Source organism: Rana temporaria, chromosome 3 (assembly GCF_905171775.1).
Source record: "Rana temporaria chromosome 3, aRanTem1.1, whole genome shotgun sequence".
NCBI lineage: Eukaryota > Metazoa > Chordata > Amphibia > Anura > Ranidae > Rana > Rana temporaria.
Window position 1 is genome coordinate 143,279,878 of NC_053491.1, and position 21,502 is coordinate 143,301,379.

General features: G+C 32.8%; 1 protein-coding gene across 50 annotated transcripts in view; it reads right to left on the minus strand.

Moving 5' to 3' along the window:
- Positions 1-21,502, minus strand: part of LOC120931788 (mucin-19-like) — a 584,870-nt gene that overhangs the window by 110,714 nt on the left and 452,654 nt on the right. For 38 of the 50 annotated variants that reach the window (XM_040343605.1, XM_040343599.1, XM_040343577.1 and 35 more), the window contains one exon: positions 2,095-2,130. The exons of 11 other annotated variants lie outside the window; for them this stretch is intronic. In XM_040343605.1, coding sequence (XP_040199539.1) covers positions 2,095-2,130 — 36 coding nt within the window. Of the gene's footprint in view, positions 1-540; positions 712-2,094; positions 2,131-21,502 lie in introns of those variants that run through there. One more of the 50 variants, XM_040343606.1, reaches the window with a different exon arrangement.

A 21,502-nucleotide genomic window follows, 5' to 3' on the forward strand; every position in this document is an offset into this window, starting at 1 on the left:
TTTTCTATTTTTTCTAGTGGCCATTGCCCCTGGATTGAAAGTAAGGCATGAGCTCATATTTATAGTTATAACTAGAACAGGAATAAAAAGGACATCTTCCAAGGAGACACTTATTTTTGGCAAGCCTTTACTTGTAAGCCTCCAATTATTTGTGGAGGCTTACAAATAAGGTTTTTGAAAGGCTCAAAAGATCAGTTTTACGTAACTAAAATACAAAGTTCAAAGATTTTATATACTTGTTTGTGTTAGAAAACGATAGCAGCACCTTCAAAGTCCCATCAACAATGTTGTATTTTTTGCAGTTTGATATAGCATAAGAGATGATGTGCTGGATTGTGCAGTCCCAACATGAGTTTTAATTTTAAAATCTGAATTATGTTAAAGTGGTAGTAAACTTAAATTTAAAGTTTCTACCTACAGGTAGGCTTATAGTAAGTCTTACCTTTAGGTACGGTTAATATATCCTAAACATGTGCCATTTGAAAGATATTCAAATAGGCTCTAGTTGATGACATCACTGCACATTTAATTTACTTTTGAATGCTAAAAGTATTAAATTCCAACAAATAGTTTGTTCCCTGCTTAGTTATATTGGACCCTGGCAATGTAGAAGATTGATGAAAGTTTAATTGTCCTTGTCCAATGCCAAAATACACTTTTTTTGCACATAAATACCTTCTACAGATGGGGCTTTTGTTGTTTCCTGTTCTCCTATTGAAAAGAAAAAGAAATTCTACTATTAAATGACATAAAAGAGTTGATTTATTAACAACAATTCACAACGCCATACACCATCTCAATCTGTATGTTCATTCTGTGTGAGTTTTGGAATTGCTCGTTTTCTTAAGTTTGTTTTCTCTTCTCAATGAATGCTTCTTTTATTATGGCAGAAATAAAATACCACATTTTGGTCACTAAATGGAGCTGAGGAAACACCGAAAATAGACATTGCTTTTTTAACAAGAGAAACAATTTAACAATTGAAGGGGTTGTTAGAAGGAATTAGCAAATAAATGTTACAAAGAGTGCTAATTCCCTTTAGTATTCTCTGAAATCCATACATTTTACCTCTTATTACAAACATGTATATTTTTCTTATGCTCCTCAGCTGAATAAAGTGTCTGTATTAAAAGACTATTCATTCAGAAGAGAAAACACATAGATAATATTTGTTTTAGTCCCATAATGTTTAAAAAATAAAAACTTTTTTTAGAAGAATAAGAATAAAGCCTGAAAATACAGAACAACAAAATCCTGTTTTTTGACAAGGAAACCATGTTAAGATTTTCTAAAGATTGTTTTTGTGGGACATTTTTTGAAAAACTTTTGTGAAGAAATAAAAAATTAAATTCTCTCTATTTTCCCTATGTCTGAATGTGTTTTAGAGATGAATCAAGCTTTTGCATTGTGGTTATGTGCAAATGTCTCCAATGCAAATTAATGCCCTTTACATGTACTAGTACATTGCAGAGCTCTTCATTTAAAATGGCACCGCAATGCAGTAAGTCAAAGTAGATACAATACACAACAATTACAGAAGATAGCCTATAGATTTATCTATCTATAGTATATTATTAATACTCAATATATTTTAGAAAGGCTCAAAAGATCAGTTTTACGTAACTAAAATACAAAGTTCAAAGATTTTATATACTTGTTTGTGTTAGAAAACGATAGCAGCACCTTCAAAGTCCCATCAACAATGTTGTATTTTTTGCAGTTTGATATAGCATAAGAGATGATGTGCTGGATTGTGCAGTCCCAACATGAGTTTTAATTTTAAAATCTGAATTATGTTAAAGTGGTAGTAAACTTAAATTTAAAGTTTCTACCTACACGTAGGCTTATAGTAAGTCTTACCTTTAGGTACGGTTAATATATCCTAAACATGTGCCATTTGAAAGATATTCAAATAGGCTCTAGTTGATGACATCACTGCACATTTAATTTACTTTTGAATGCTAAAAGTATTAAATTCCAACAAATAGTTTGTTCCCTGCTTAGTTATATTGGACCCTGGCAATGTAGAAGATTGATGAAAGTTTAATTGTCCTTGTCCAATGCCAAAATACACTTTTTTTTGCACATAAATACCTTCTACCGATGGGGCTTTTGTTGTTTCCTTTACTCCTATTGAAAAGAAAAAAAAATTCTACTATTAAATGACATAAAAGAGATGATTTATTAACAAAAATTCACAACGCCATACACCATCTCAATCTGTATGTTCATTCTGTGTGAGTTTTGGAATTGCTCGTTTTCTTAAGTTTGTTTTCTCTTCTCAATGAATGCTTCTTTTATTATGGCAGAAATAAAATCCTGTTTTTTGACAAGGAAACCATGTTAAGATTTTCTAAAGATTGTTTTTGTGGGACATTTTTTGAAAAACTTTTGTGAAGAAATAAAAAATTAAATTCTCTCTATTTTCCCTATGTCTGAATGTGTTTTAGAGATGAATCAAGCTTTTGCATTGTGGTTATGTGCAAATGTCTCCAATGCAAATTAATGCCCTTTACATGTACTAGTACATTGCAGAGCTCTTCATTTAAAATGGCACCGCAATGCAGTAAGTCAAAGTAGATACAATACACAACAATTACAGAAGATAGCCTATAGATTTATCTATCTATAGTATATTATTAATACTCAATATATTTTAACATAAGTTAGCTCCATCTATTACCATTTTTCTTTTTAAAATTTTCTCAGAGTTAGAAAGGATTACAACCTCTTTCAGGTTTATATTATTGTCTACGTCACCACTATGGCGATTATCTTTTCTATTTTTTCTAGTGGCCATTGCCCCTGGATTGAAAGTAAGGCATGAGCTCATATTTATAGTTATAACTAGAACAGGAATAAAAAGGACATCTTCCAAGGAGACACTTATTTTGGCAAGCCTTTACTTGTAAGCCTCCAATTATTTGTGGAGGCTTACAAATAAGGTTTTTGAAAGGCTCAAAAGATCAGTTTTACGTAACTAAAATACAAAGTTCAAAGATTTTATATACTTGTTTGTGTTAGAAAACGATAGCAGCACCTTCAAAGTCCCATCAACAATGTTGTATTTTTTGCAGTTTGATATAGCATAAGAGATGATGTGCTGGATTGTGCAGTCCCAACATGAGTTTTAATTATAAAATCTGAATTATGTTAAAGTGGTAGTAAACTTAAATTTAAAGTTTCTACCTACACGTAGGCTTATAGTAAGTCTTACCTTTAGGTACGGTTAATATATCCTAAACATGTGCCATTTGAAAGATATTCAAATAGGCTCTAGTTGATGACATCACTGCACATTTAATTTACTTTTGAATGCTAAAAGTATTAAATTCCAACAAATAGTTTGTTCCCTGCTTAGTTATATTGGACCCTGGCAATGTAGAAGATTGATGAAAGTTTAATTGTCCTTGTCCAATGCCAAAATACACTTTTTTTGCACATAAATACCTTCTACAGATGGGGCTTTTGTTGTTTCCTTTACTCCTATTGAAAAGAAAAAAAATTCTACTATTAAATGACATAAAAGAGATGATTTATTAACAAAAATTCACAACGCCATACACCATCTCAATCTGTATGTTCATTCTGTGTGAATTTTGGAATTGCTCGTTTTCTTAAGTTTGTTTTCTCTTCTCAATGAATGCTTCTTTTATTATGGCAGAAATAAAATACCACATTTTGGTCACTAAATGGAGCTGAGGAAACACCGAAAATAGACATTGCTTTTTTAACAAGAGAAACAATTTAACAATTGAAGGGGTTGTTAGAAGGAATTAGCAAATAAATGTTACAAAGAGTGCTAATTCCCTTTAGTATTCTCTGAAATCCATACATTTTACCTCTTATTACAAACATGTATATTTTTCTTATGCTCCTCAGCTGAATAAAGTGTCTGTATTAAAAGACTATTCATTCAGAAGAGAAAACACATAGATAATATTTGTTTTAGTCCCATAATGTTTAAAAAATAAAAACTTTTTTTAGAAGAATAAGAATAAAGCCTGAAAATACAGAACAACAAAATCCTGTTTTTTGACAAGGAAACCATGTTAAGATTTTCTAAAGATTGTTTTTGTGGGACATTTTTTGAAAAACTTTTGTGAAGAAATAAAAAATTAAATTCTCTCTATTTTCCCTATGTCTGAATGTGTTTTAGAGATGAATCAAGCTTTTGCATTGTGGTTATGTGCAAATGTCTCCAATGCAAATTAATGCCCTTTACATGTACTAGTACATTGCAGAGCTCTTCATTTAAAATGGCACCGCAATGCAGTAAGTCAAAGTAGATACAATACACAACAATTACAGAAGATAGCCTATAGATTTATCTATCTATAGTATATTATTAATACTCAATATATTTTAACATAAGTTAGCTCCATCTATTACCATTTTTCTTTTTAAATTTTTCTCAGAGTTAGAAAGGATTACAACCTCTTTCAGGTTTATATTATTGTCTACGTCACCACTATGGCGATTATCTTTTCTATTTTTTCTAGTGGCCATTGCCCCTGGATTGAAAGTAAGGCATGAGCTCATATTTATAGTTATAACTAGAACAGGAATAAAAAGGACATCTTCCAAGGAGACACTTATTTTGGCAAGCCTTTACTTGTAAGCCTCCAATTATTTGTGGAGGCTTACAAATAAGGTTTTTGAAAGGCTCAAAAGATCAGTTTTACATAACTAAAATACAAAGTTCAAAGATTTTATATACTTGTTTGTGTTAGAAAACCATAGCAGCACCTTCAAAGTCCCATCAACAATGTTGTATTTTTTGCAGTTTGATATAGCATAAGAGATGATGTGCTGGATTGAGCAGTCCCAACATGAGTTTTAATTTTAAAATCTGAATTATGTTAAAGTGGTAGTAAACTTAAATTTAAAGTTTCTACCTACACGTAGGCTTATAGTAAGTCTTACCTTTAGGTACGGTTAATATATCCTAAACATGTGCCATTTGAAAGATATTCAAATAGGCTCTAGTTGATGACATCACTGCACATTTAATTTACTTTTGAATGCTAAAAGTATTAAATTCCAACAAATAGTTTGTTCCCTGCTTAGTTATATTGGACCCTGGCAATGTAGAAGATTGATGAAAGTTTAATTGTCCTTGTCCAATGCCAAAATACACTTTTTTTTGCACATAAATACCTTCTACAGATGGGGCTTTTGTTGTTTCCTTTACTCCTATTGAAAAGAAAAAAAAATTCTACTATTAAATGACATAAAAGAGATGATTTATTAACAAAAATTCACAACGCCATACACCATCTCAATATGTATGTTCATTCTGTGTGAGTTTCGGAATTGCTCGTTTTCTTAAGTTTGTTTTCTCTTCTCAATGAATGCTTCTTTTATTATGGCAGAAATAAAATACCACATTTTGGTCACTAAATGGAGCTGAGGAAACACCGAAAATAGACATTGCTTTTTTAACAAGAGAAACAATTTAACAATTGAAGGGGTTGTTAGAAGGAATTAGCAAATAAATGTTACCAAGAGTGCTAATTCCCTTTAGTATTCTCTGAAATCCATACATTTTACCTCATATTACAAACATGTATATTTTTCTTATGCTCCTCAGCTGAATAAAGTGTCTGTATTAAAAGACTATTCATTCAGAAGAGAAAACACATAGATAATATTTGTTTTAGTCCCATAATGTTTAAAAAATAAAAACTTTTTTTAGAAGAATAAGAATAAAGCCTGAAAATACAGAACAACAAAATCCTGTTTTTTGACAAGGGAACCATGTTAAGATTTTCTAAAGATTGTTTTTGTGGGACATTTTTTGAAAAACTTTTGTGAAGAAATAAAAAACTTATATTGGCTCTATTTTCCCTATGTCTGAATGTGTTTTAGGGATGAATCAAGCTTTTGCATTGTGGTTATGTGCACATGTCTCCAATGCAAATTAATGCCCTTTACATGTACTAGTACATTGCAGAGCTCTTCATTTAAAATGGCAACTCAATGCAGTAAGTCAAAGTAGATACAATACACAACAATTACAGAAGATAGCCTATAGATTTATCTATCTATAGTATATTATTAATACTCAATATATTTTAACATAAGTTAGCTCCATCTATTACCATTTTTCTTTTTAAATTTTTCTCAGAGTTAGAAAGGATTACAACCTCTTTCAGGTTTATATTATTGTCTACGTCACCACTATGGCGATTATCTTTTCTATTTTTTCTAGTGGCCATTGCCCCTGGATTGAAAGTAAGGCATGAGCTCATATTTATAGTTATAACTAGAACAGGAATAAAAAGGACATCTTCCAAGGAGACACTTATTTTGGCAAGCCTTTACTTGTAAGCCTCCAATTATTTGTGGAGGCTTACAAATAAGGTTATTGAAAGGCTCAAAAGATCAGTTTTACGTAACTAAAATACAAAGTTCAAAGATTTTATATACTTGTTTGTGTTAGAAAACGATAGCAGCGCCTTCAAAGTCCCATCAACAATGTTGTATTTTTTGCAGTTTGATATAGCATAAGAGATGATGTGCTGGATTGTGCAGTCCCAACATGAGTTTTAATTTTAAAATCTGAATTATGTTAAAGTGGTAGTAAACTTAAATTTAAAGTTTCTACCTACACGTAGGCTTATAGTAAGTCTTACCTTTAGGTACGGTTAATATATCCTAAACATGTGCCATTTGAAAGATATTCAAATATGCTCTAGTTGATGACATCACTGCACATTTAATTTACTTTAGAATGCTAAAAGTATTAAATTCCAACAAATAGTTTGTTCCCTGCTTAGTTATATTGGACCCTGAAATGTAGAAGATTGATGAAAGTTTAATTGTCCTTGTCCAATGCCAAAATACACTTTTTTTTGCACATAAATACCTTCTACAGATGGGGCTTTTGTTGTTTCCTGTTCTCCTATTGAAAAGAAAAAGAAATTCTACTATTAAATGACATAAAAGAGTTGATTTATTAACAACAATTCACAACGCCATACACCATCTCAATCTGTATGTTCATTCTGTGTGAGTTTTGGAATTGCTCGTTTTCTTAAGTTTGTTTTCTCTTCTCAATGAATGCTTCTTTTATTATGGCAGAAATAAAATACCACATTTTGATCACTAAATGGAGCTGAGGAAACACCGAAAATAGACATTGCTTTTTTAACAAGAGAAACAATTTAACAATTGAAGGGGTTGTTAGAAGGAATTAGCAAATAAATGTTACAAAGAGTGCTAATTCCCTTTAGTATTCTCTGAAATCCATACATTTTACCTCTTATTACAAACATGTATATTTTTCTTATGCTCCTCAGCTGAATAAAGTGTCTGTATTAAAAGACTATTCATTCAGAAGAGAAAACACATAGATAATATTTGTTTTAGTCCCATAATGTTTAAAAAATAAAAACTTTTTTTAGAAGAATAAGAATAAAGCCTGAAAATACAGAACAACAAAATCCTGTTTTTTGACAAGGAAACCATGTTAAGATTTTCTAAAGATTGTTTTTGTGGGACATTTTTTGAAAAACTTTTGTGAAGAAATAAAAAATTAAATTCTCTCTATTTTCCCTATGTCTGAATGTGTTTTAGAGATGAATCAAGCTTTTGCATTGTGGTTATGTGCAAATGTCTCCAATGCAAATTAATGCCCTTTACATGTACTAGTACATTGCAGAGCTCTTCATTTAAAATGGCACCGCAATGCAGTAAGTCAAAGTAGATACAATACACAACAATTACAGAAGATAGCCTATAGATTTATCTATCTATAGTATATTATTAATACTCAATATATTTTAACATAAGTTAGCTCCATCTATTACCATTTTTCTTTTTAAATTTTTCTCAGAGTTAGAAAGGATTACAACCTCTTTCAGGTTTATATTATTGTCTACGTCACCACTATGGCGATTATCTTTTCTATTTTTTCTAGTGGCCATTGCCCCTGGATTGAAAGTAAGGCATGAGCTCATATTTATAGTTATAACTAGAACAGGAATAAAAAGGACATCTTCCAAGGAGACACTTATTTTGGCAAGCCTTTACTTGTAAGCCTCCAATTATTTGTGGAGGCTTACAAATAAGGTTTTTGAAAGGCTCAAAAGATCAGTTTTACGTAACTAAAATACAAAGTTCAAAGATTTTATATACTTGTTTGTGTTAGAAAACGATAGCAGCGCCTTCAAAGTCCCATCAACAATGTTGTATTTTTTGCAGTTTGATATAGCATAAGAGATGATGTGCTGGATTGTGCAGTCCCAACATGAGTTTTAATTTTAAAATCTGAATTATGTTAAAGTGGTAGTAAACTTAAATTTAAAGTTTCTACCTACACGTAGGCTTATAGTAAGTCTTACCTTTAGGTACGGTTAATATATCCTAAACATGTGCCATTTGAAAGATATTCAAATATGCTCTAGTTGATGACATCACTGCACATTTAATTTACTTTAGAATGCTAAAAGTATTAAATTCCAACAAATAGTTTGTTCCCTGCTTAGTTAAATTGGACCCTGAAAATGTAGAAGATTGATGAAAGTTTAATTGTCCTTGTCCAATGCCAAAATACACTTTTTTTTGCACATAAATACCTTCTACAGATGGGGCTTTTGTTGTTTCCTGTTCTCCTATTGAAAAGAAAAAGAAATTCTACTATTAAATGACATAAAAGAGTTGATTTATTAACAACAATTCACAACGCCATACACCATCTCAATCTGTATGTTCATTCTGTGTGAGTTTTGGAATTGCTCGTTTTCTTAAGTTTGTTTTCTCTTCTCAATGAATGCTTCTTTTATTATGGCAGAAATAAAATACCACATTTTGGTCACTAAATGGAGCTGAGGAAACACCGAAAATAGACATTGCTTTTTTAACAAGAGAAACAATTTAACAATTGAAGGGGTTGTTAGAAGGAATTAGCAAATAAATGTTACAAAGAGTGCTAATTCCCTTTAGTATTCTCTGAAATCCATACATTTTACCTCTTATTACAAACATGTATATTTTTCTTATGCTCCTCAGCTGAATAAAGTGTCTGTATTAAAAGACTATTCATTCAGAAGAGAAAACACATAGATAATATTTGTTTTAGTCCCATAATGTTTAAAAAATAAAAACTTTTTTTAGAAGAATAAGAATAAAGCCTGAAAATACAGAACAACAAAATCCTGTTTTTTGACAAGGAAACCATGTTAAGATTTTCTAAAGATTGTTTTTGTGGGACATTTTTTGAAAAACTTTTGTGAAGAAATAAAAAATTAAATTCTCTCTATTTTCCCTATGTCTGAATGTGTTTTAGAGATGAATCAAGCTTTTGCATTGTGGTTATGTGCAAATGTCTCCAATGCAAATTAATGCCCTTTACATGTACTAGTACATTGCAGAGCTCTTCATTTAAAATGGCACCGCAATGCAGTAAGTCAAAGTAGATACAATACACAACAATTACAGAAGATAGCCTATAGATTTATCTATCTATAGTATATTATTAATACTCAATATATTTTAACATAAGTTAGCTCCATCTATTACCATTTTTCTTTTTAAATTTTTCTCAGAGTTAGAAAGGATTACAACCTCTTTCAGGTTTATATTATTGTCTACGTCACCACTATGGCGATTATCTTTTCTATTTTTTCTAGTGGCCATTGCCCCTGGATTGAAAGTAAGGCATGAGCTCATATTTATAGTTATAACTAGAACAGGAATAAAAAGGACATCTTCCAAGGAGACACTTATTTTGGCAAGCCTTTACTTGTAAGCCTCCAATTATTTGTGGAGGCTTACAAATAAGGTTTTTGAAAGGCTCAAAAGATCAGTTTTACGTAACTAAAATACAAAGTTCAAAGATTTTATATACTTGTTTGTGTTAGAAAACGATAGCAGCGCCTTCAAAGTCCCATCAACAATGTTGTATTTTTTGCAGTTTGATATAGCATAAGAGATGATGTGCTGGATTGTGCAGTCCCAACATGAGTTTTAATTTTAAAATCTGAATTATGTTAAAGTGGTAGTAAACTTAAATTTAAAGTTTCTACCTACACGTAGGCTTATAGTAAGTCTTACCTTTAGGTACGGTTAATATATCCTAAACATGTGCCATTTGAAAGATATTCAAATATGCTCTAGTTGATGACATCACTGCACATTTAATTTACTTTAGAATGCTAAAAGTATTAAATTCCAACAAATAGTTTGTTCCCTGCTTAGTTAAATTGGACCCTGAAAATGTAGAAGATTGATGAAAGTTTAATTGTCCTTGTCCAATGCCAAAATACACTTTTTTTTGCACATAAATACCTTCTACAGATGGGGCTTTTGTTGTTTCCTGTTCTCCTATTGAAAAGAAAAAGAAATTCTACTATTAAATGACATAAAAGAGTTGATTTATTAACAACAATTCACAACGCCATACACCATCTCAATCTGTATGTTCATTCTGTGTGAGTTTTGGAATTGCTCGTTTTCTTAAGTTTGTTTTCTCTTCTCAATGAATGCTTCTTTTATTATGGCAGAAATAAAATACCACATTTTGATCACTAAATGGAGCTGAGGAAACACCGAAAATAGACATTGCTTTTTTAACAAGAGAAACAATTTAACAATTGAAGGGGTTGTTAGAAGGAATTAGCAAATAAATGTTACAAAGAGTGCTAATTCCCTTTAGTATTCTCTGAAATCCATACATTTTACCTCTTATTACAAACATGTATATTTTTCTTATGCTCCTCAGCTGAATAAAGTGTCTGTATTAAAAGACTATTCATTCAGAAGAGAAAACACATAGATAATATTTGTTTTAGTCCCATAATGTTTAAAAAATAAAAACTTTTTTTAGAAGAATAAGAATAAAGCCTGAAAATACAGAACAACAAAATCCTGTTTTTTGACAAGGAAACCATGTTAAGATTTTCTAAAGATTGTTTTTGTGGGACATTTTTTGAAAAACTTTTGTGAAGAAATAAAAAATTAAATTCTCTCTATTTTCCCTATGTCTGAATGTGTTTTAGAGATGAATCAAGCTTTTGCATTGTGGTTATGTGCAAATGTCTCCAATGCAAATTAATGCCCTTTACATGTACTAGTACATTGCAGAGCTCTTCATTTAAAATGGCACCGCAATGCAGTAAGTCAAAGTAGATACAATACACAACAATTACAGAAGATAGCCTATAGATTTATCTATCTATAGTATATTATTAATACTCAATATATTTTAACATAAGTTAGCTCCATCTATTACCATTTTTCTTTTTTAATTTTTCTCAGAGTTAGAAAGGATTACAACCTCTTTCAGGTTTATATTATTGTCTACGTCAGGGTTCCCCAACCCCCGGTCCGCGGCCCACTGCCGGGCCGTAGCCTATTTGCAGCCGGGCCGCGAAGGCTGTACTGTGTGAGGTGCGGCGGCGGGCAAGCAGAGAGATGATATCTCTCACCGCCCGTCCGGATCACGGCACTTCCGCCCACACACAAGTGCCCTCACACTGCAGCAGCCTGAGCTCTACAGCCAGGCAGTGGAGACTGGGGAGAGAGGACGGAGCCGTGGCTCTGTATGTGTCCTGGGGAGGAGGCGGGGCCAGCACTGTGTTGTCCGGAGGAGAAGGTGAGGAGATACATTCCTTGCAGCAAGAAGTTAATAGTTCCTGCTACTCTGGGGACGCAGATCGCCCCCCCCCCGTCACCCCTCACTGTGCCACTGGAGTGAGCAATCCCTGCACACCCGGAGGAGGCGTACGGCATCTGGTAAGCAGAGGGGAGGAGGGCCCCGCAGGGGAGGAAGCCTCACTGTATGAAGCCGATGTGAGGTAGGAAAGAAGAAGTGTCATGCCACAACCCCCTTCTGCAGTCAGCTACCACCATCATCAGAGAGAGTCAGCCCCCACCCCTGCTCCTCCAGCATCCCTCAGCCATTGGTCTTTATAGCCACCTCCGCCCTATCCCCCTACTCCCTTCCTCCTGATCCTCAGTGCCACACTCAGGGCAGCACAGTTCTGTGCCAGTGTGAAAACCTGTGCTTTACAGCCCCTGACCCCTCCACCCGGTACTTACCCCCACCTATGCAGGGCACCACTGCAGGGGTCGAGAGGTCCCAACCCAGTCCAGTGCTGATGCTCGGTTGTGGTGGGCCGGGGGAGCTCTGCATCCTATGCTGGCACTGCCTGCTGATTGGCTACCTCCTTCACTGGCACCAGCACTGCGATAGAACACTGACACCAGCACCCAGATAGTGCTCTGTATCTGGGTGCTGGTGTCAGTGTTCTCTATCTGGGTGCTGGTGTCAGAACACTGCATCTGGTGGCATGTGGCAATCTGCATCTGGTGGCATGTGGCAATCTGGTGACGGGCACTGTGGCAATCTGTATCTGGTGGCATGCGACTGTGGCATGTGGCAATCTGCATCTGGTGGCATGTGACTGTGGCATGTGGCAATCTGCATCTGAAGGCATGTGCCAATCTGCATCTGGAGGCATGTGGCAATCTGCATCTGGTGGCATGTGACTGTGGCAATCTGCATCTGGTGGCATGTGACTGTGGCATGTGGCAATCTGCATCTGGTGGCATGTGGCAATCTGGTGACAGGCACTGTGGCAATCTGCATCTGGTGGCATGTGACTGTGGCAATCTGCATCTGGTGGCATGTGACTGTGGCATGCGACTGTGGCATGTGGCAATCTGCATCTGGTGGCACTGTGGCAATCTGGTGACAGGCACTGTGGCAATCTGCATCTGGTAGCATGTGACTGTGGCAATCTGCATCTGGTGGCATGTGACTGTGGCATGTGGCAATCTGCATCTGGTGGCATGTGGCAATCTGCATCTGGTGGCAGATTCTGCATTATGAGTTTAACTATTTAATTTTATATTACAATATAATAAAAGTAATGCGCTTCAATCATCCTGACACCATATTAACCATGGTGTTGTGATGATTGAAGTGCTAACACCAGCCATTTCCTGACAAATTGGCCGCGAAAAAACGCATTGTTGGCCCGCATCATCGGGCCTTGGCACAATTTTCTTCCAAATGCCGGTCCCCGGTGCCAAAAAGGTTGGGGACCACTGGTCTACGTCACCACTATGGCGATTATCTTTTCTATTTTTTCTAGTGGCCATTGCCCCTGGATTGAAAGTAAGGCATGAGCTCATATTTATAGTTATAACTAGAACAGGAATAAAAAGGACATCTTCCAAGGAGACACTTATTTTTGGCAAGCCTTTACTTGTAAGCCTCCAATTATTTGTGGAGGCTTACAAATAAGGTTTTTGAAAGGCTCAAAAGATCAGTTTTACGTAACTAAAATACAAAGTTCAAAGATTTTATATACTTGTTTGTGTTAGAAAACGATAGCAGCACCTTCAAAGTCCCATCAACAATGTTGTATTTTTTGCAGTTTGATATAGCATAAGAGATGATGTGCTGGATTGTGCAGTCCCAACATGAGTTTTAATTTTAAAATCTGAATTATGTTAAAGTGGTAGTAAACTTAAATTTAAAGTTTCTACCTACAGGTAGGCTTATAGTAAGTCTTACCTTTAGGTACGGTTAATATATCCTAAACATGTGCCATTTGAAAGATATTCAAATAGGCTCTAGTTGATGACATCACTGCACATTTAATTTACTTTTGAATGCTAAAAGTATTAAATTCCAACAAATAGTTTGTTCCCTGCTTAGTTATATTGGACCCTGGCAATGTAGAAGATTGATGAAAGTTTAATTGTCCTTGTCCAATGCCAAAATACACTTTTTTTTGCACATAAATACCTTCTACAGATGGGGCTTTTGTTGTTTCCTGTTCTCCTATTGAAAAGAAAAAGAAATTCTACTATTAAATGACATAAAAGAGTTGATTTATTAACAACAATTCACAACGCCATACACCATCTCAATCTGTATGTTCATTCTGTGTGAGTTTTGGAATTGCTCGTTTTCTTAAGTTTGTTTTCTCTTCTCAATGAATGCTTCTTTTATTATGGCAGAAATAAAATACCACATTTTGGTCACTAAATGGAGCTGAGGAAACACCGAAAATAGACATTGCTTTTTTAACAAGAGAAACAATTTAACAATTGAAGGGGTTGTTAGAAGGAATTAGCAAATAAATGTTACAAAGAGTGCTAATTCCCTATAGTATTCTCTGAAATCCATACATTTTACCTCTTATTACAAACATGTATATTTTTCTTATGCTCCTCAGCTGAATAAAGTGTCTGTATTAAAAGACTATTCATTCAGAAGAGAAAACACATAGATAATATTTGTTTTAGTCCCATAATGTTTAAAAAATAAAAACTTTTTTTAGAAGAATAAGAATAAAGCCTGAAAATACAGAACAACAAAATCCTGTTTTTGACAAGGAAACCATGTTAAGATTTTCTAAAGATTGTTTTTGTGGGACATTTTTTGAAAAACTTTTGTGAAGAAATAAAAAATTAAATTCTCTCTATTTTCCCTATGTCTGAATGTGTTTTAGAGATGAATCAAGCTTTTGCATTGTGGTTATGTGCAAATGTCTCCAATGCAAATTAATGCCCTTTACATGTACTAGTGCATTGCAGAGCTCTTCATTTAAAATGGCACCGCAATGCAGTAAGTCAAAGTAGATACAATACACAACAATTACAGAAGATAGCCTATAGATTTATCTATCTATAGTATATTATTAATACTCAATATATTTTAGAAAGGCTCAAAAGATCAGTTTTACGTAACTAAAATACAAAGTTCAAAGATTTTATATACTTGTTTGTGTTAGAAAACGATAGCAGCACCTTCAAAGTCCCATCAACAATGTTGTATTTTTTGCAGTTTGATATAGCATAAGAGATGATGTGCTGGATTGTGCAGTCCCAACATGAGTTTTAATTTTAAAATCTGAATTATGTTAAAGTGGTAGTAAACTTAAATTTAAAGTTTCTACCTACACGTAGGCTTATAGTAAGTCTTACCTTTAGGTACGGTTAATATATCCTAAACATGTGCCATTTGAAAGATATTCAAATAGGCTCTAGTTGATGACATCACTGCACATTTAATTTACTTTTGAATGCTAAAAGTATTAAATTCCAACAAATAGTTTGTTCCCTGCTTAGTTATATTGGACCCTGGCAATGTAGAAGATTGATGAAAGTTTAATTGTCCTTGTCCAATGCCAAAATACACTTTTTTTTGCACATAAATACCTTCTACAGATGGGGCTTTTGTTGTTTCCTTTACTCCTATTGAAAAGAAAAAAAAATTCTACTATTAAATGACATAAAAGAGATGATTTATTAACAAAAATTCACAACGCCATACACCATCTCAATCTGTATGTTCATTCTGTGTGAGTTTTGGAATTGCTCGTTTTCTTAAGTTTGTTTTCTCTTCTCAATGAATGCTTCTTTTATTATGGCAGAAATAAAATACCACATTTTGGTCACTAAATGGAGCTGAGGAAACACCGAAAATAGACATTGCTTTTTTAACAAGAGAAACAATTTAACAATTGAAGGGGTTGTTAGAAGGAATTAGCAAATAAATGTTACAAAGAGTGCTAATTCCCTTTAGTATTCTCTGAAATCCATACATTTTACCTCTTATTACAAACATGTATATTTTTCTTATGCTCCTCAGCTGAATAAAGTGTCTGTATTAAAAGACTATTCATTCAGAAGAGAAAACACATAGATAATATTTGTTTTAGTCCCATAATGTTTAAAAAATAAAAACTTTTTTTTAGAAGAATAAGAATAAAGCCTGAAAATACAGAACAACAAAATCCTGTTTTTTGACAAGGGAACCATGTTAAGATTTTCTAAAGATTGTTTTTGTGGGACATTTTTTGAAAAACTTTTGTGAAGAAATAAAAAATTATATTGGCTCTATTTTCCCTATGTCTGAATGTGTTTTAGAGATGAATCAAGCTTTTGCATTGTGGTTATGTGCACATGTCTCCAATGCAAATTAATGCCCTTTACATGTACTAGTACATTGCAGAGCTCTTCATTTAAAATGGCAACTCAATGCAGTAAGTCAAAGTAGATACAATACACAACAATTACAGAAGATAGCCTATAGATTTATCTATCTATAGTATATTATTAATACTCAATATATTTTAACATAAGTTAGCTCCATCTATTACCATTTTTCTTTTTAAATTTTTCTCAGAGTTAGAAAGGATTACAACCTCTTTCAGGTTTATATTATTGTCTACGTCACCACTATGGCGATTATCTTTTCTATTTTTTCTAGTGGCCATTGCCCCTGGATTGAAAGTAAGGCATGAGCTCATATTTATAGTTATAACTAGAACAGGAATAAAAAGGACATCTTCCAAGGAGACACTTATTTTGGCAAGCCTTTACTTGTAAGCCTCCAATTATTTGTGGAGGCTTACAAATAAGGTTTTTGAAAGGCTCAAAAGATCAGTTTTACGTAACTAAAATACAAAGTTCAAAGATTTTATATACTTGTTTGTGTTAGAAAACCATAGCAGCACCTTCAAAGTCCCATCAACAATGTTGTATTTTTTGCAGTTTGATATAGCATAAGAGATGATGTGCTGGATTGTGCAGTCCCAACATGAGTTTTAATTTTAAAATCTGAATTATGTTAAAGTGGTAGTAAACTTAAATTTAAAGTTTCTACCTACACGTAGGCTTATAGTAAGTCTTACCTTTAGGTATGGTTAATATATCCTAAACATGTGCCATTTGAAAGATATTCAAATAGGCTCTAGTTGATGACATCACTGCACATTTAATTTACTTTTGAATGCTAAAAGTATTAAATTCCAACAAATAGTTTGTTCCCTGCTTAGTTATATTGGACCCTGGCAATGTAGAAGATTGATGAAAGTTTAATTGTCCTTGTCCAATGCCAAAATACACTTTTTTTTGCACATAAATACCTTCTACAGATGGGGCTTTTGTTGTTTCCTGTTCTCCTATTGAAAAGAAAAAGAAATTCTACTATTAAATGACATAAAAGAGTTGATTTATTAACAACAATTCACAACGCCATACACCATCTCAATCTGTATGTTCATTCTGTGTGAGTTTTGGAATTGCTCGTTTTCTTAAGTTTGTTTTCTCTTCTCAATGAATGCTTCTTTTATTATGGCATAAATAAAATACCACATTTTGATCACTAAATGGAGCTGAGGAAACACCGAAAATAGACATTGCTTTTTTAACAAGAGAAACAATTTAACAATTGAAGGGGTTGTTAGAAGGAATTAGCAAATAAATGTTACAAAGAGTGCTAATTCCCTTTAGTATTCTCTGAAATCCATACATTTTACCTCTTATTACAAACATGTATATTTTTCTTATGCTCCTCAGCTGAATAAAGTGTCTGTATTAAAAGACTATTCATTCAGAAGAGAAAACATATAGATAATATTTGTTTTAGTCCCATAATGTTTAAAAAATAAAAACTTTTTTTAGAAGAATAAGAATAAAGCCTGAAAATACAGAACAACAAAATCCTGTTTTTTGACAAGGAAACCATGTTAAGATTTTCTAAAGATTGTTTTTGTGGGACATTTTTTGAAAAACTTTTGTGAAGAAATAAAAAATTAAATTCTCTCTATTTTCCCTATGTCTGAATGTGTTTTAGAGATGAATCAAGCTTTTGCATTGTGGTTATGTGCAAATGTCTCCAATGCAAATTAATGCCCTTTACATGTACTAGTACATTGCAGAGCTCTTCATTTAAAATGGCACCGCAATGCAGTAAGTCAAAGTAGATACAATACACAACAATTACAGAAGATAGCCTATAGATTTATCTATCTATAGTATATTATTAATACTCAATATATTTTAACATAAGTTAGCTCCATCTATTACCATTTTTCTTTTTTAATTTTTCTCAGAGTTAGAAAGGATTACAACCTCTTTCAGGTTTATATTATTTTCTACGTCACCACTATGGCGATGATCTTTTCTATTTTTTCTAGTGGCCATTGCCCCTGGATTGAAAGTAAGGCATGAGCTCATATTTATAGTTATAACTAGAACAGGAATAAAAAGGACATCTTCCAAGGAGACACTTATTTTTGGCAAGCCTTTACTTGTAAGCCTCCAATTATTTGTGGAGGCTTACAAATAAGGTTTTTGAAAGGCTCAAAAGATCAGTTTTACGTAACTAAAATACAAAGTTCAAAGATTTTATATACTTGTTTGTGTTAGAAAACGATAGCAGCACCTTCAAAGTCCCATCAACAATGTTGTATTTTTTGCAGTTTGATATAGCATAAGAGATGATGTGCTGGATTGTGCAGTCCCAACATGAGTTTTAATTTTAAAATCTGAATTATGTTAAAGTGGTAGTAAACTTAAATTTAAAGTTTCTACCTACAGGTAGGCTTATAGTAAGTCTTACCTTTAGGTACGGTTAATATATCCTAAACATGTGCCATTTGAAAGATATTCAAATAGGCTCTAGTTGATGACATCACTGCACATTTAATTTACTTTTTAATGCTAAAAGTATTAAATTCCAACAAATAGTTTGTTCCCTGCTTAGTTATATTGGACCCTGGCAATGTAGAAGATTGATGAAAGTTTAATTGTCCTTGTCCAATGCCAAAATACACTTTTTTTGCACATAAATACCTTCTACAGATGGGGCTTTTGTTGTTTCCTTTACTCCTATTGAAAAGAAAAAAAAATTCTACTATTAAATGACATAAAAGAGATGATTTATTAACAAAAATTCACAACGCCATACACCATCTCAATCTGTATGTTCATTCTGTGTGAGTTTTGGAATTGCTCGTTTTCTTAAGTTTGTTTTCTCTTCTCAATGAATGCTTCTTTTATTATGGCAGAAATAAAATACCACATTTTGGTCACTAAATGGAGCTGAGGAAACACCGGAAATAGACATTGCTTTTTTAACAAGAGAAACAATTTAACAATTGAAGGGGTTGTTAGAAGGAATTAGCAAATAAATGTTACAAAGAGTGCTAATTCCCTTTAGTATTCTCTGAAATCCATACATTTTACCTCTTATTACAAACATGTATATTTTTCTTATGCTCCTCAGCTGAATAAAGTGTCTGTATTAAAAGACTATTCATTCAGAAGAGAAAACACATAGATAATATTTGTTTTAGTCCCATAATGTTTAAAAAATAAAAACTTTTTTTAGAAGAATAAGAATAAAGCCTGAAAATACAGAACAACAAAATCCTGTTTTTTGACAAGGAAACCATGTTAAGATTTTCTAAAGATTGTTTTTGTGGGACATTTTTTGAAAAACTTTTGTGAAGAAATAAAAAATTAAATTCTCTCTATTTTCCCTATGTCTGTATGTGTTTTAGAGATGAATCAAGCTTTTGCATTGTGGTTATGTGCAAATGTCTCCAATGCAAATTAATGCCCTTTACATGTACTAGTACATTGCAGAGCTCTTCATTTAAAATGGCACCGCAATGCAGTAAGTCAAAGTAGATACAATACACAACAATTACAGAAGATAGCCTATAGATTTATCTATCTATAGTATATTATTAATACTCAATATATTTTAACATAAGTTAGCTCCATCTATTACCATTTTTCTTTTTAAATTTTTCTCAGAGTTAGAAAGGATTACAACCTCTTTCAGGTTTATATTATTGTCTACGTCACCACTATGGCGATTATCTTTTCTATTTTTTCTAGTGGCCATTGCCCCTGGATTGAAAGTAAGGCATGAGCTCATATTTATAGTTATAACTAGAACAGGAATAAAAAGGACATCTTCCAAGGAGACACTTATTTTGGCAAGCCTTTACTTGTAAGCCTCCAATTATTTGTGGAGGCTTACAAATAAGGTTTTTGAAAGGCTCAAAAGATCAGTTTTACATAACTAAAATACAAAGTTCAAAGATTTTATATACTTGTTTGTGTTAGAAAACCATAGCAGCACCTTCAAAGTCCCATCAACAATGTTGTATGTTTTGCAGTTTGATATAGCATAAGAGATGATGTGCTGGATTGAGCAGTCCCAACATGAGTTTTAATTTTAAAATCTGAATTATGTTAAAGTGGTAGTAAACTTAAATTTAAAGTTTCTACCTACACGTAGGCTTATAGTAAGTCTTACCTTTAGGTACGGTTAATATATCCTAAACATGTGCCATTTGAAAGATATTCAAATAGGCTCTAGTTGATGACATCACTGCACATTTAATTTACTTTTGAATGCTAAAAGTATTAAATTCCAACAAATAGTTTGTTCCCTGCTTAGTTATATTGGACCCTGGCAATGTAGAAGATTGATGAAAGTTTAATTGTCCTTGTCCAATGCCAAAATACACTTTTTTTTGCACATAAATACCTTCTACAGATGGGGCTTTTGTTGTTTCCTGTTCTCCTATTGAAAAGAAAAAGAAATTCTACTATTAAATGACATAAAAGAGTTGATTTATTAACAACAATTCACAACGCCATACACCATCTCAATCTGTATGTTCATTCTGTGTGAGTTTCGGAATTGCTCGTTTTCTTAAGTTTGTTTTCTCTTCTCAATGAATGCTTCTTTTATTATGGCAGAAATAAAATACCACATTTTGGTCACTAAATGGAGCTGAGGAAACACCGAAAATAGACATTGCTTTTTTAACAAGAGAAACAATTTAACAATTGAAGGGGTTGTTAGAAGGAATTAGCAAATAAATGTTACCAAGAGTGCTAATTCCCTTTAGTATTCTCTGAAATCCATACATTTTACCTCATATTACAAACATGTATATTTTTCTTATGCTCCTCAGCTGAATAAAGTGTCTGTATTAAAAGACTATTCATTCAGAAGAGAAAACACATAGATAATATTTGTTTTAGTCCCATAATGTTTAAAAAATAAAAACTTTTTTTAGAAGAATAAGAATAAAGCCTGAAAATACAGAACAACAAAATCCTGTTTTTTGACAAGGGAACCATGTTAAGATTTTCTAAAGATTGTTTTTGTGTGACATTTTTTGAAAAACTTTTGTGAAGAAATAAAAAATTATATTGGCTCTATTTTCCCTATGTCTGAATGTGTTTTAGAGATGAATCAAGCTTTTGCATTGTGGTTATGTGCACATGTCTCCAATGCAAATTAATGCCCTTTACATGTACTAGTACATTGCAGAGCTCTTCATTTAAAATGGCAACTCAATGCAGTAAGTCAAAGTAGATACAATACACAACAATTACAGAAGATAGCCTATAGATTTATCTATCTATAGTATATTATTAATACTCAATATATTTTAACATAAGTTAGCTCCATCTATTACCATTTTTCTTTTTAAATTTTTCTCAGAGTTAGAAAGGATTACAACCTCTTTCAGGTTTATATTATTGTCTACGTCACCACTATGGCGATTATCTTTTCTATTTTTTCTAGTGGCCATTGCCCCTGGATTGAAAGTAAGGCATGAGCTCATATTTATAGTTATAACTAGAACAGGAATAAAAAGGACATCTTCCAAGGAGACACTTATTTTGGCAAGCCTTTACTTGTAAGCCTCCAATTATTTGT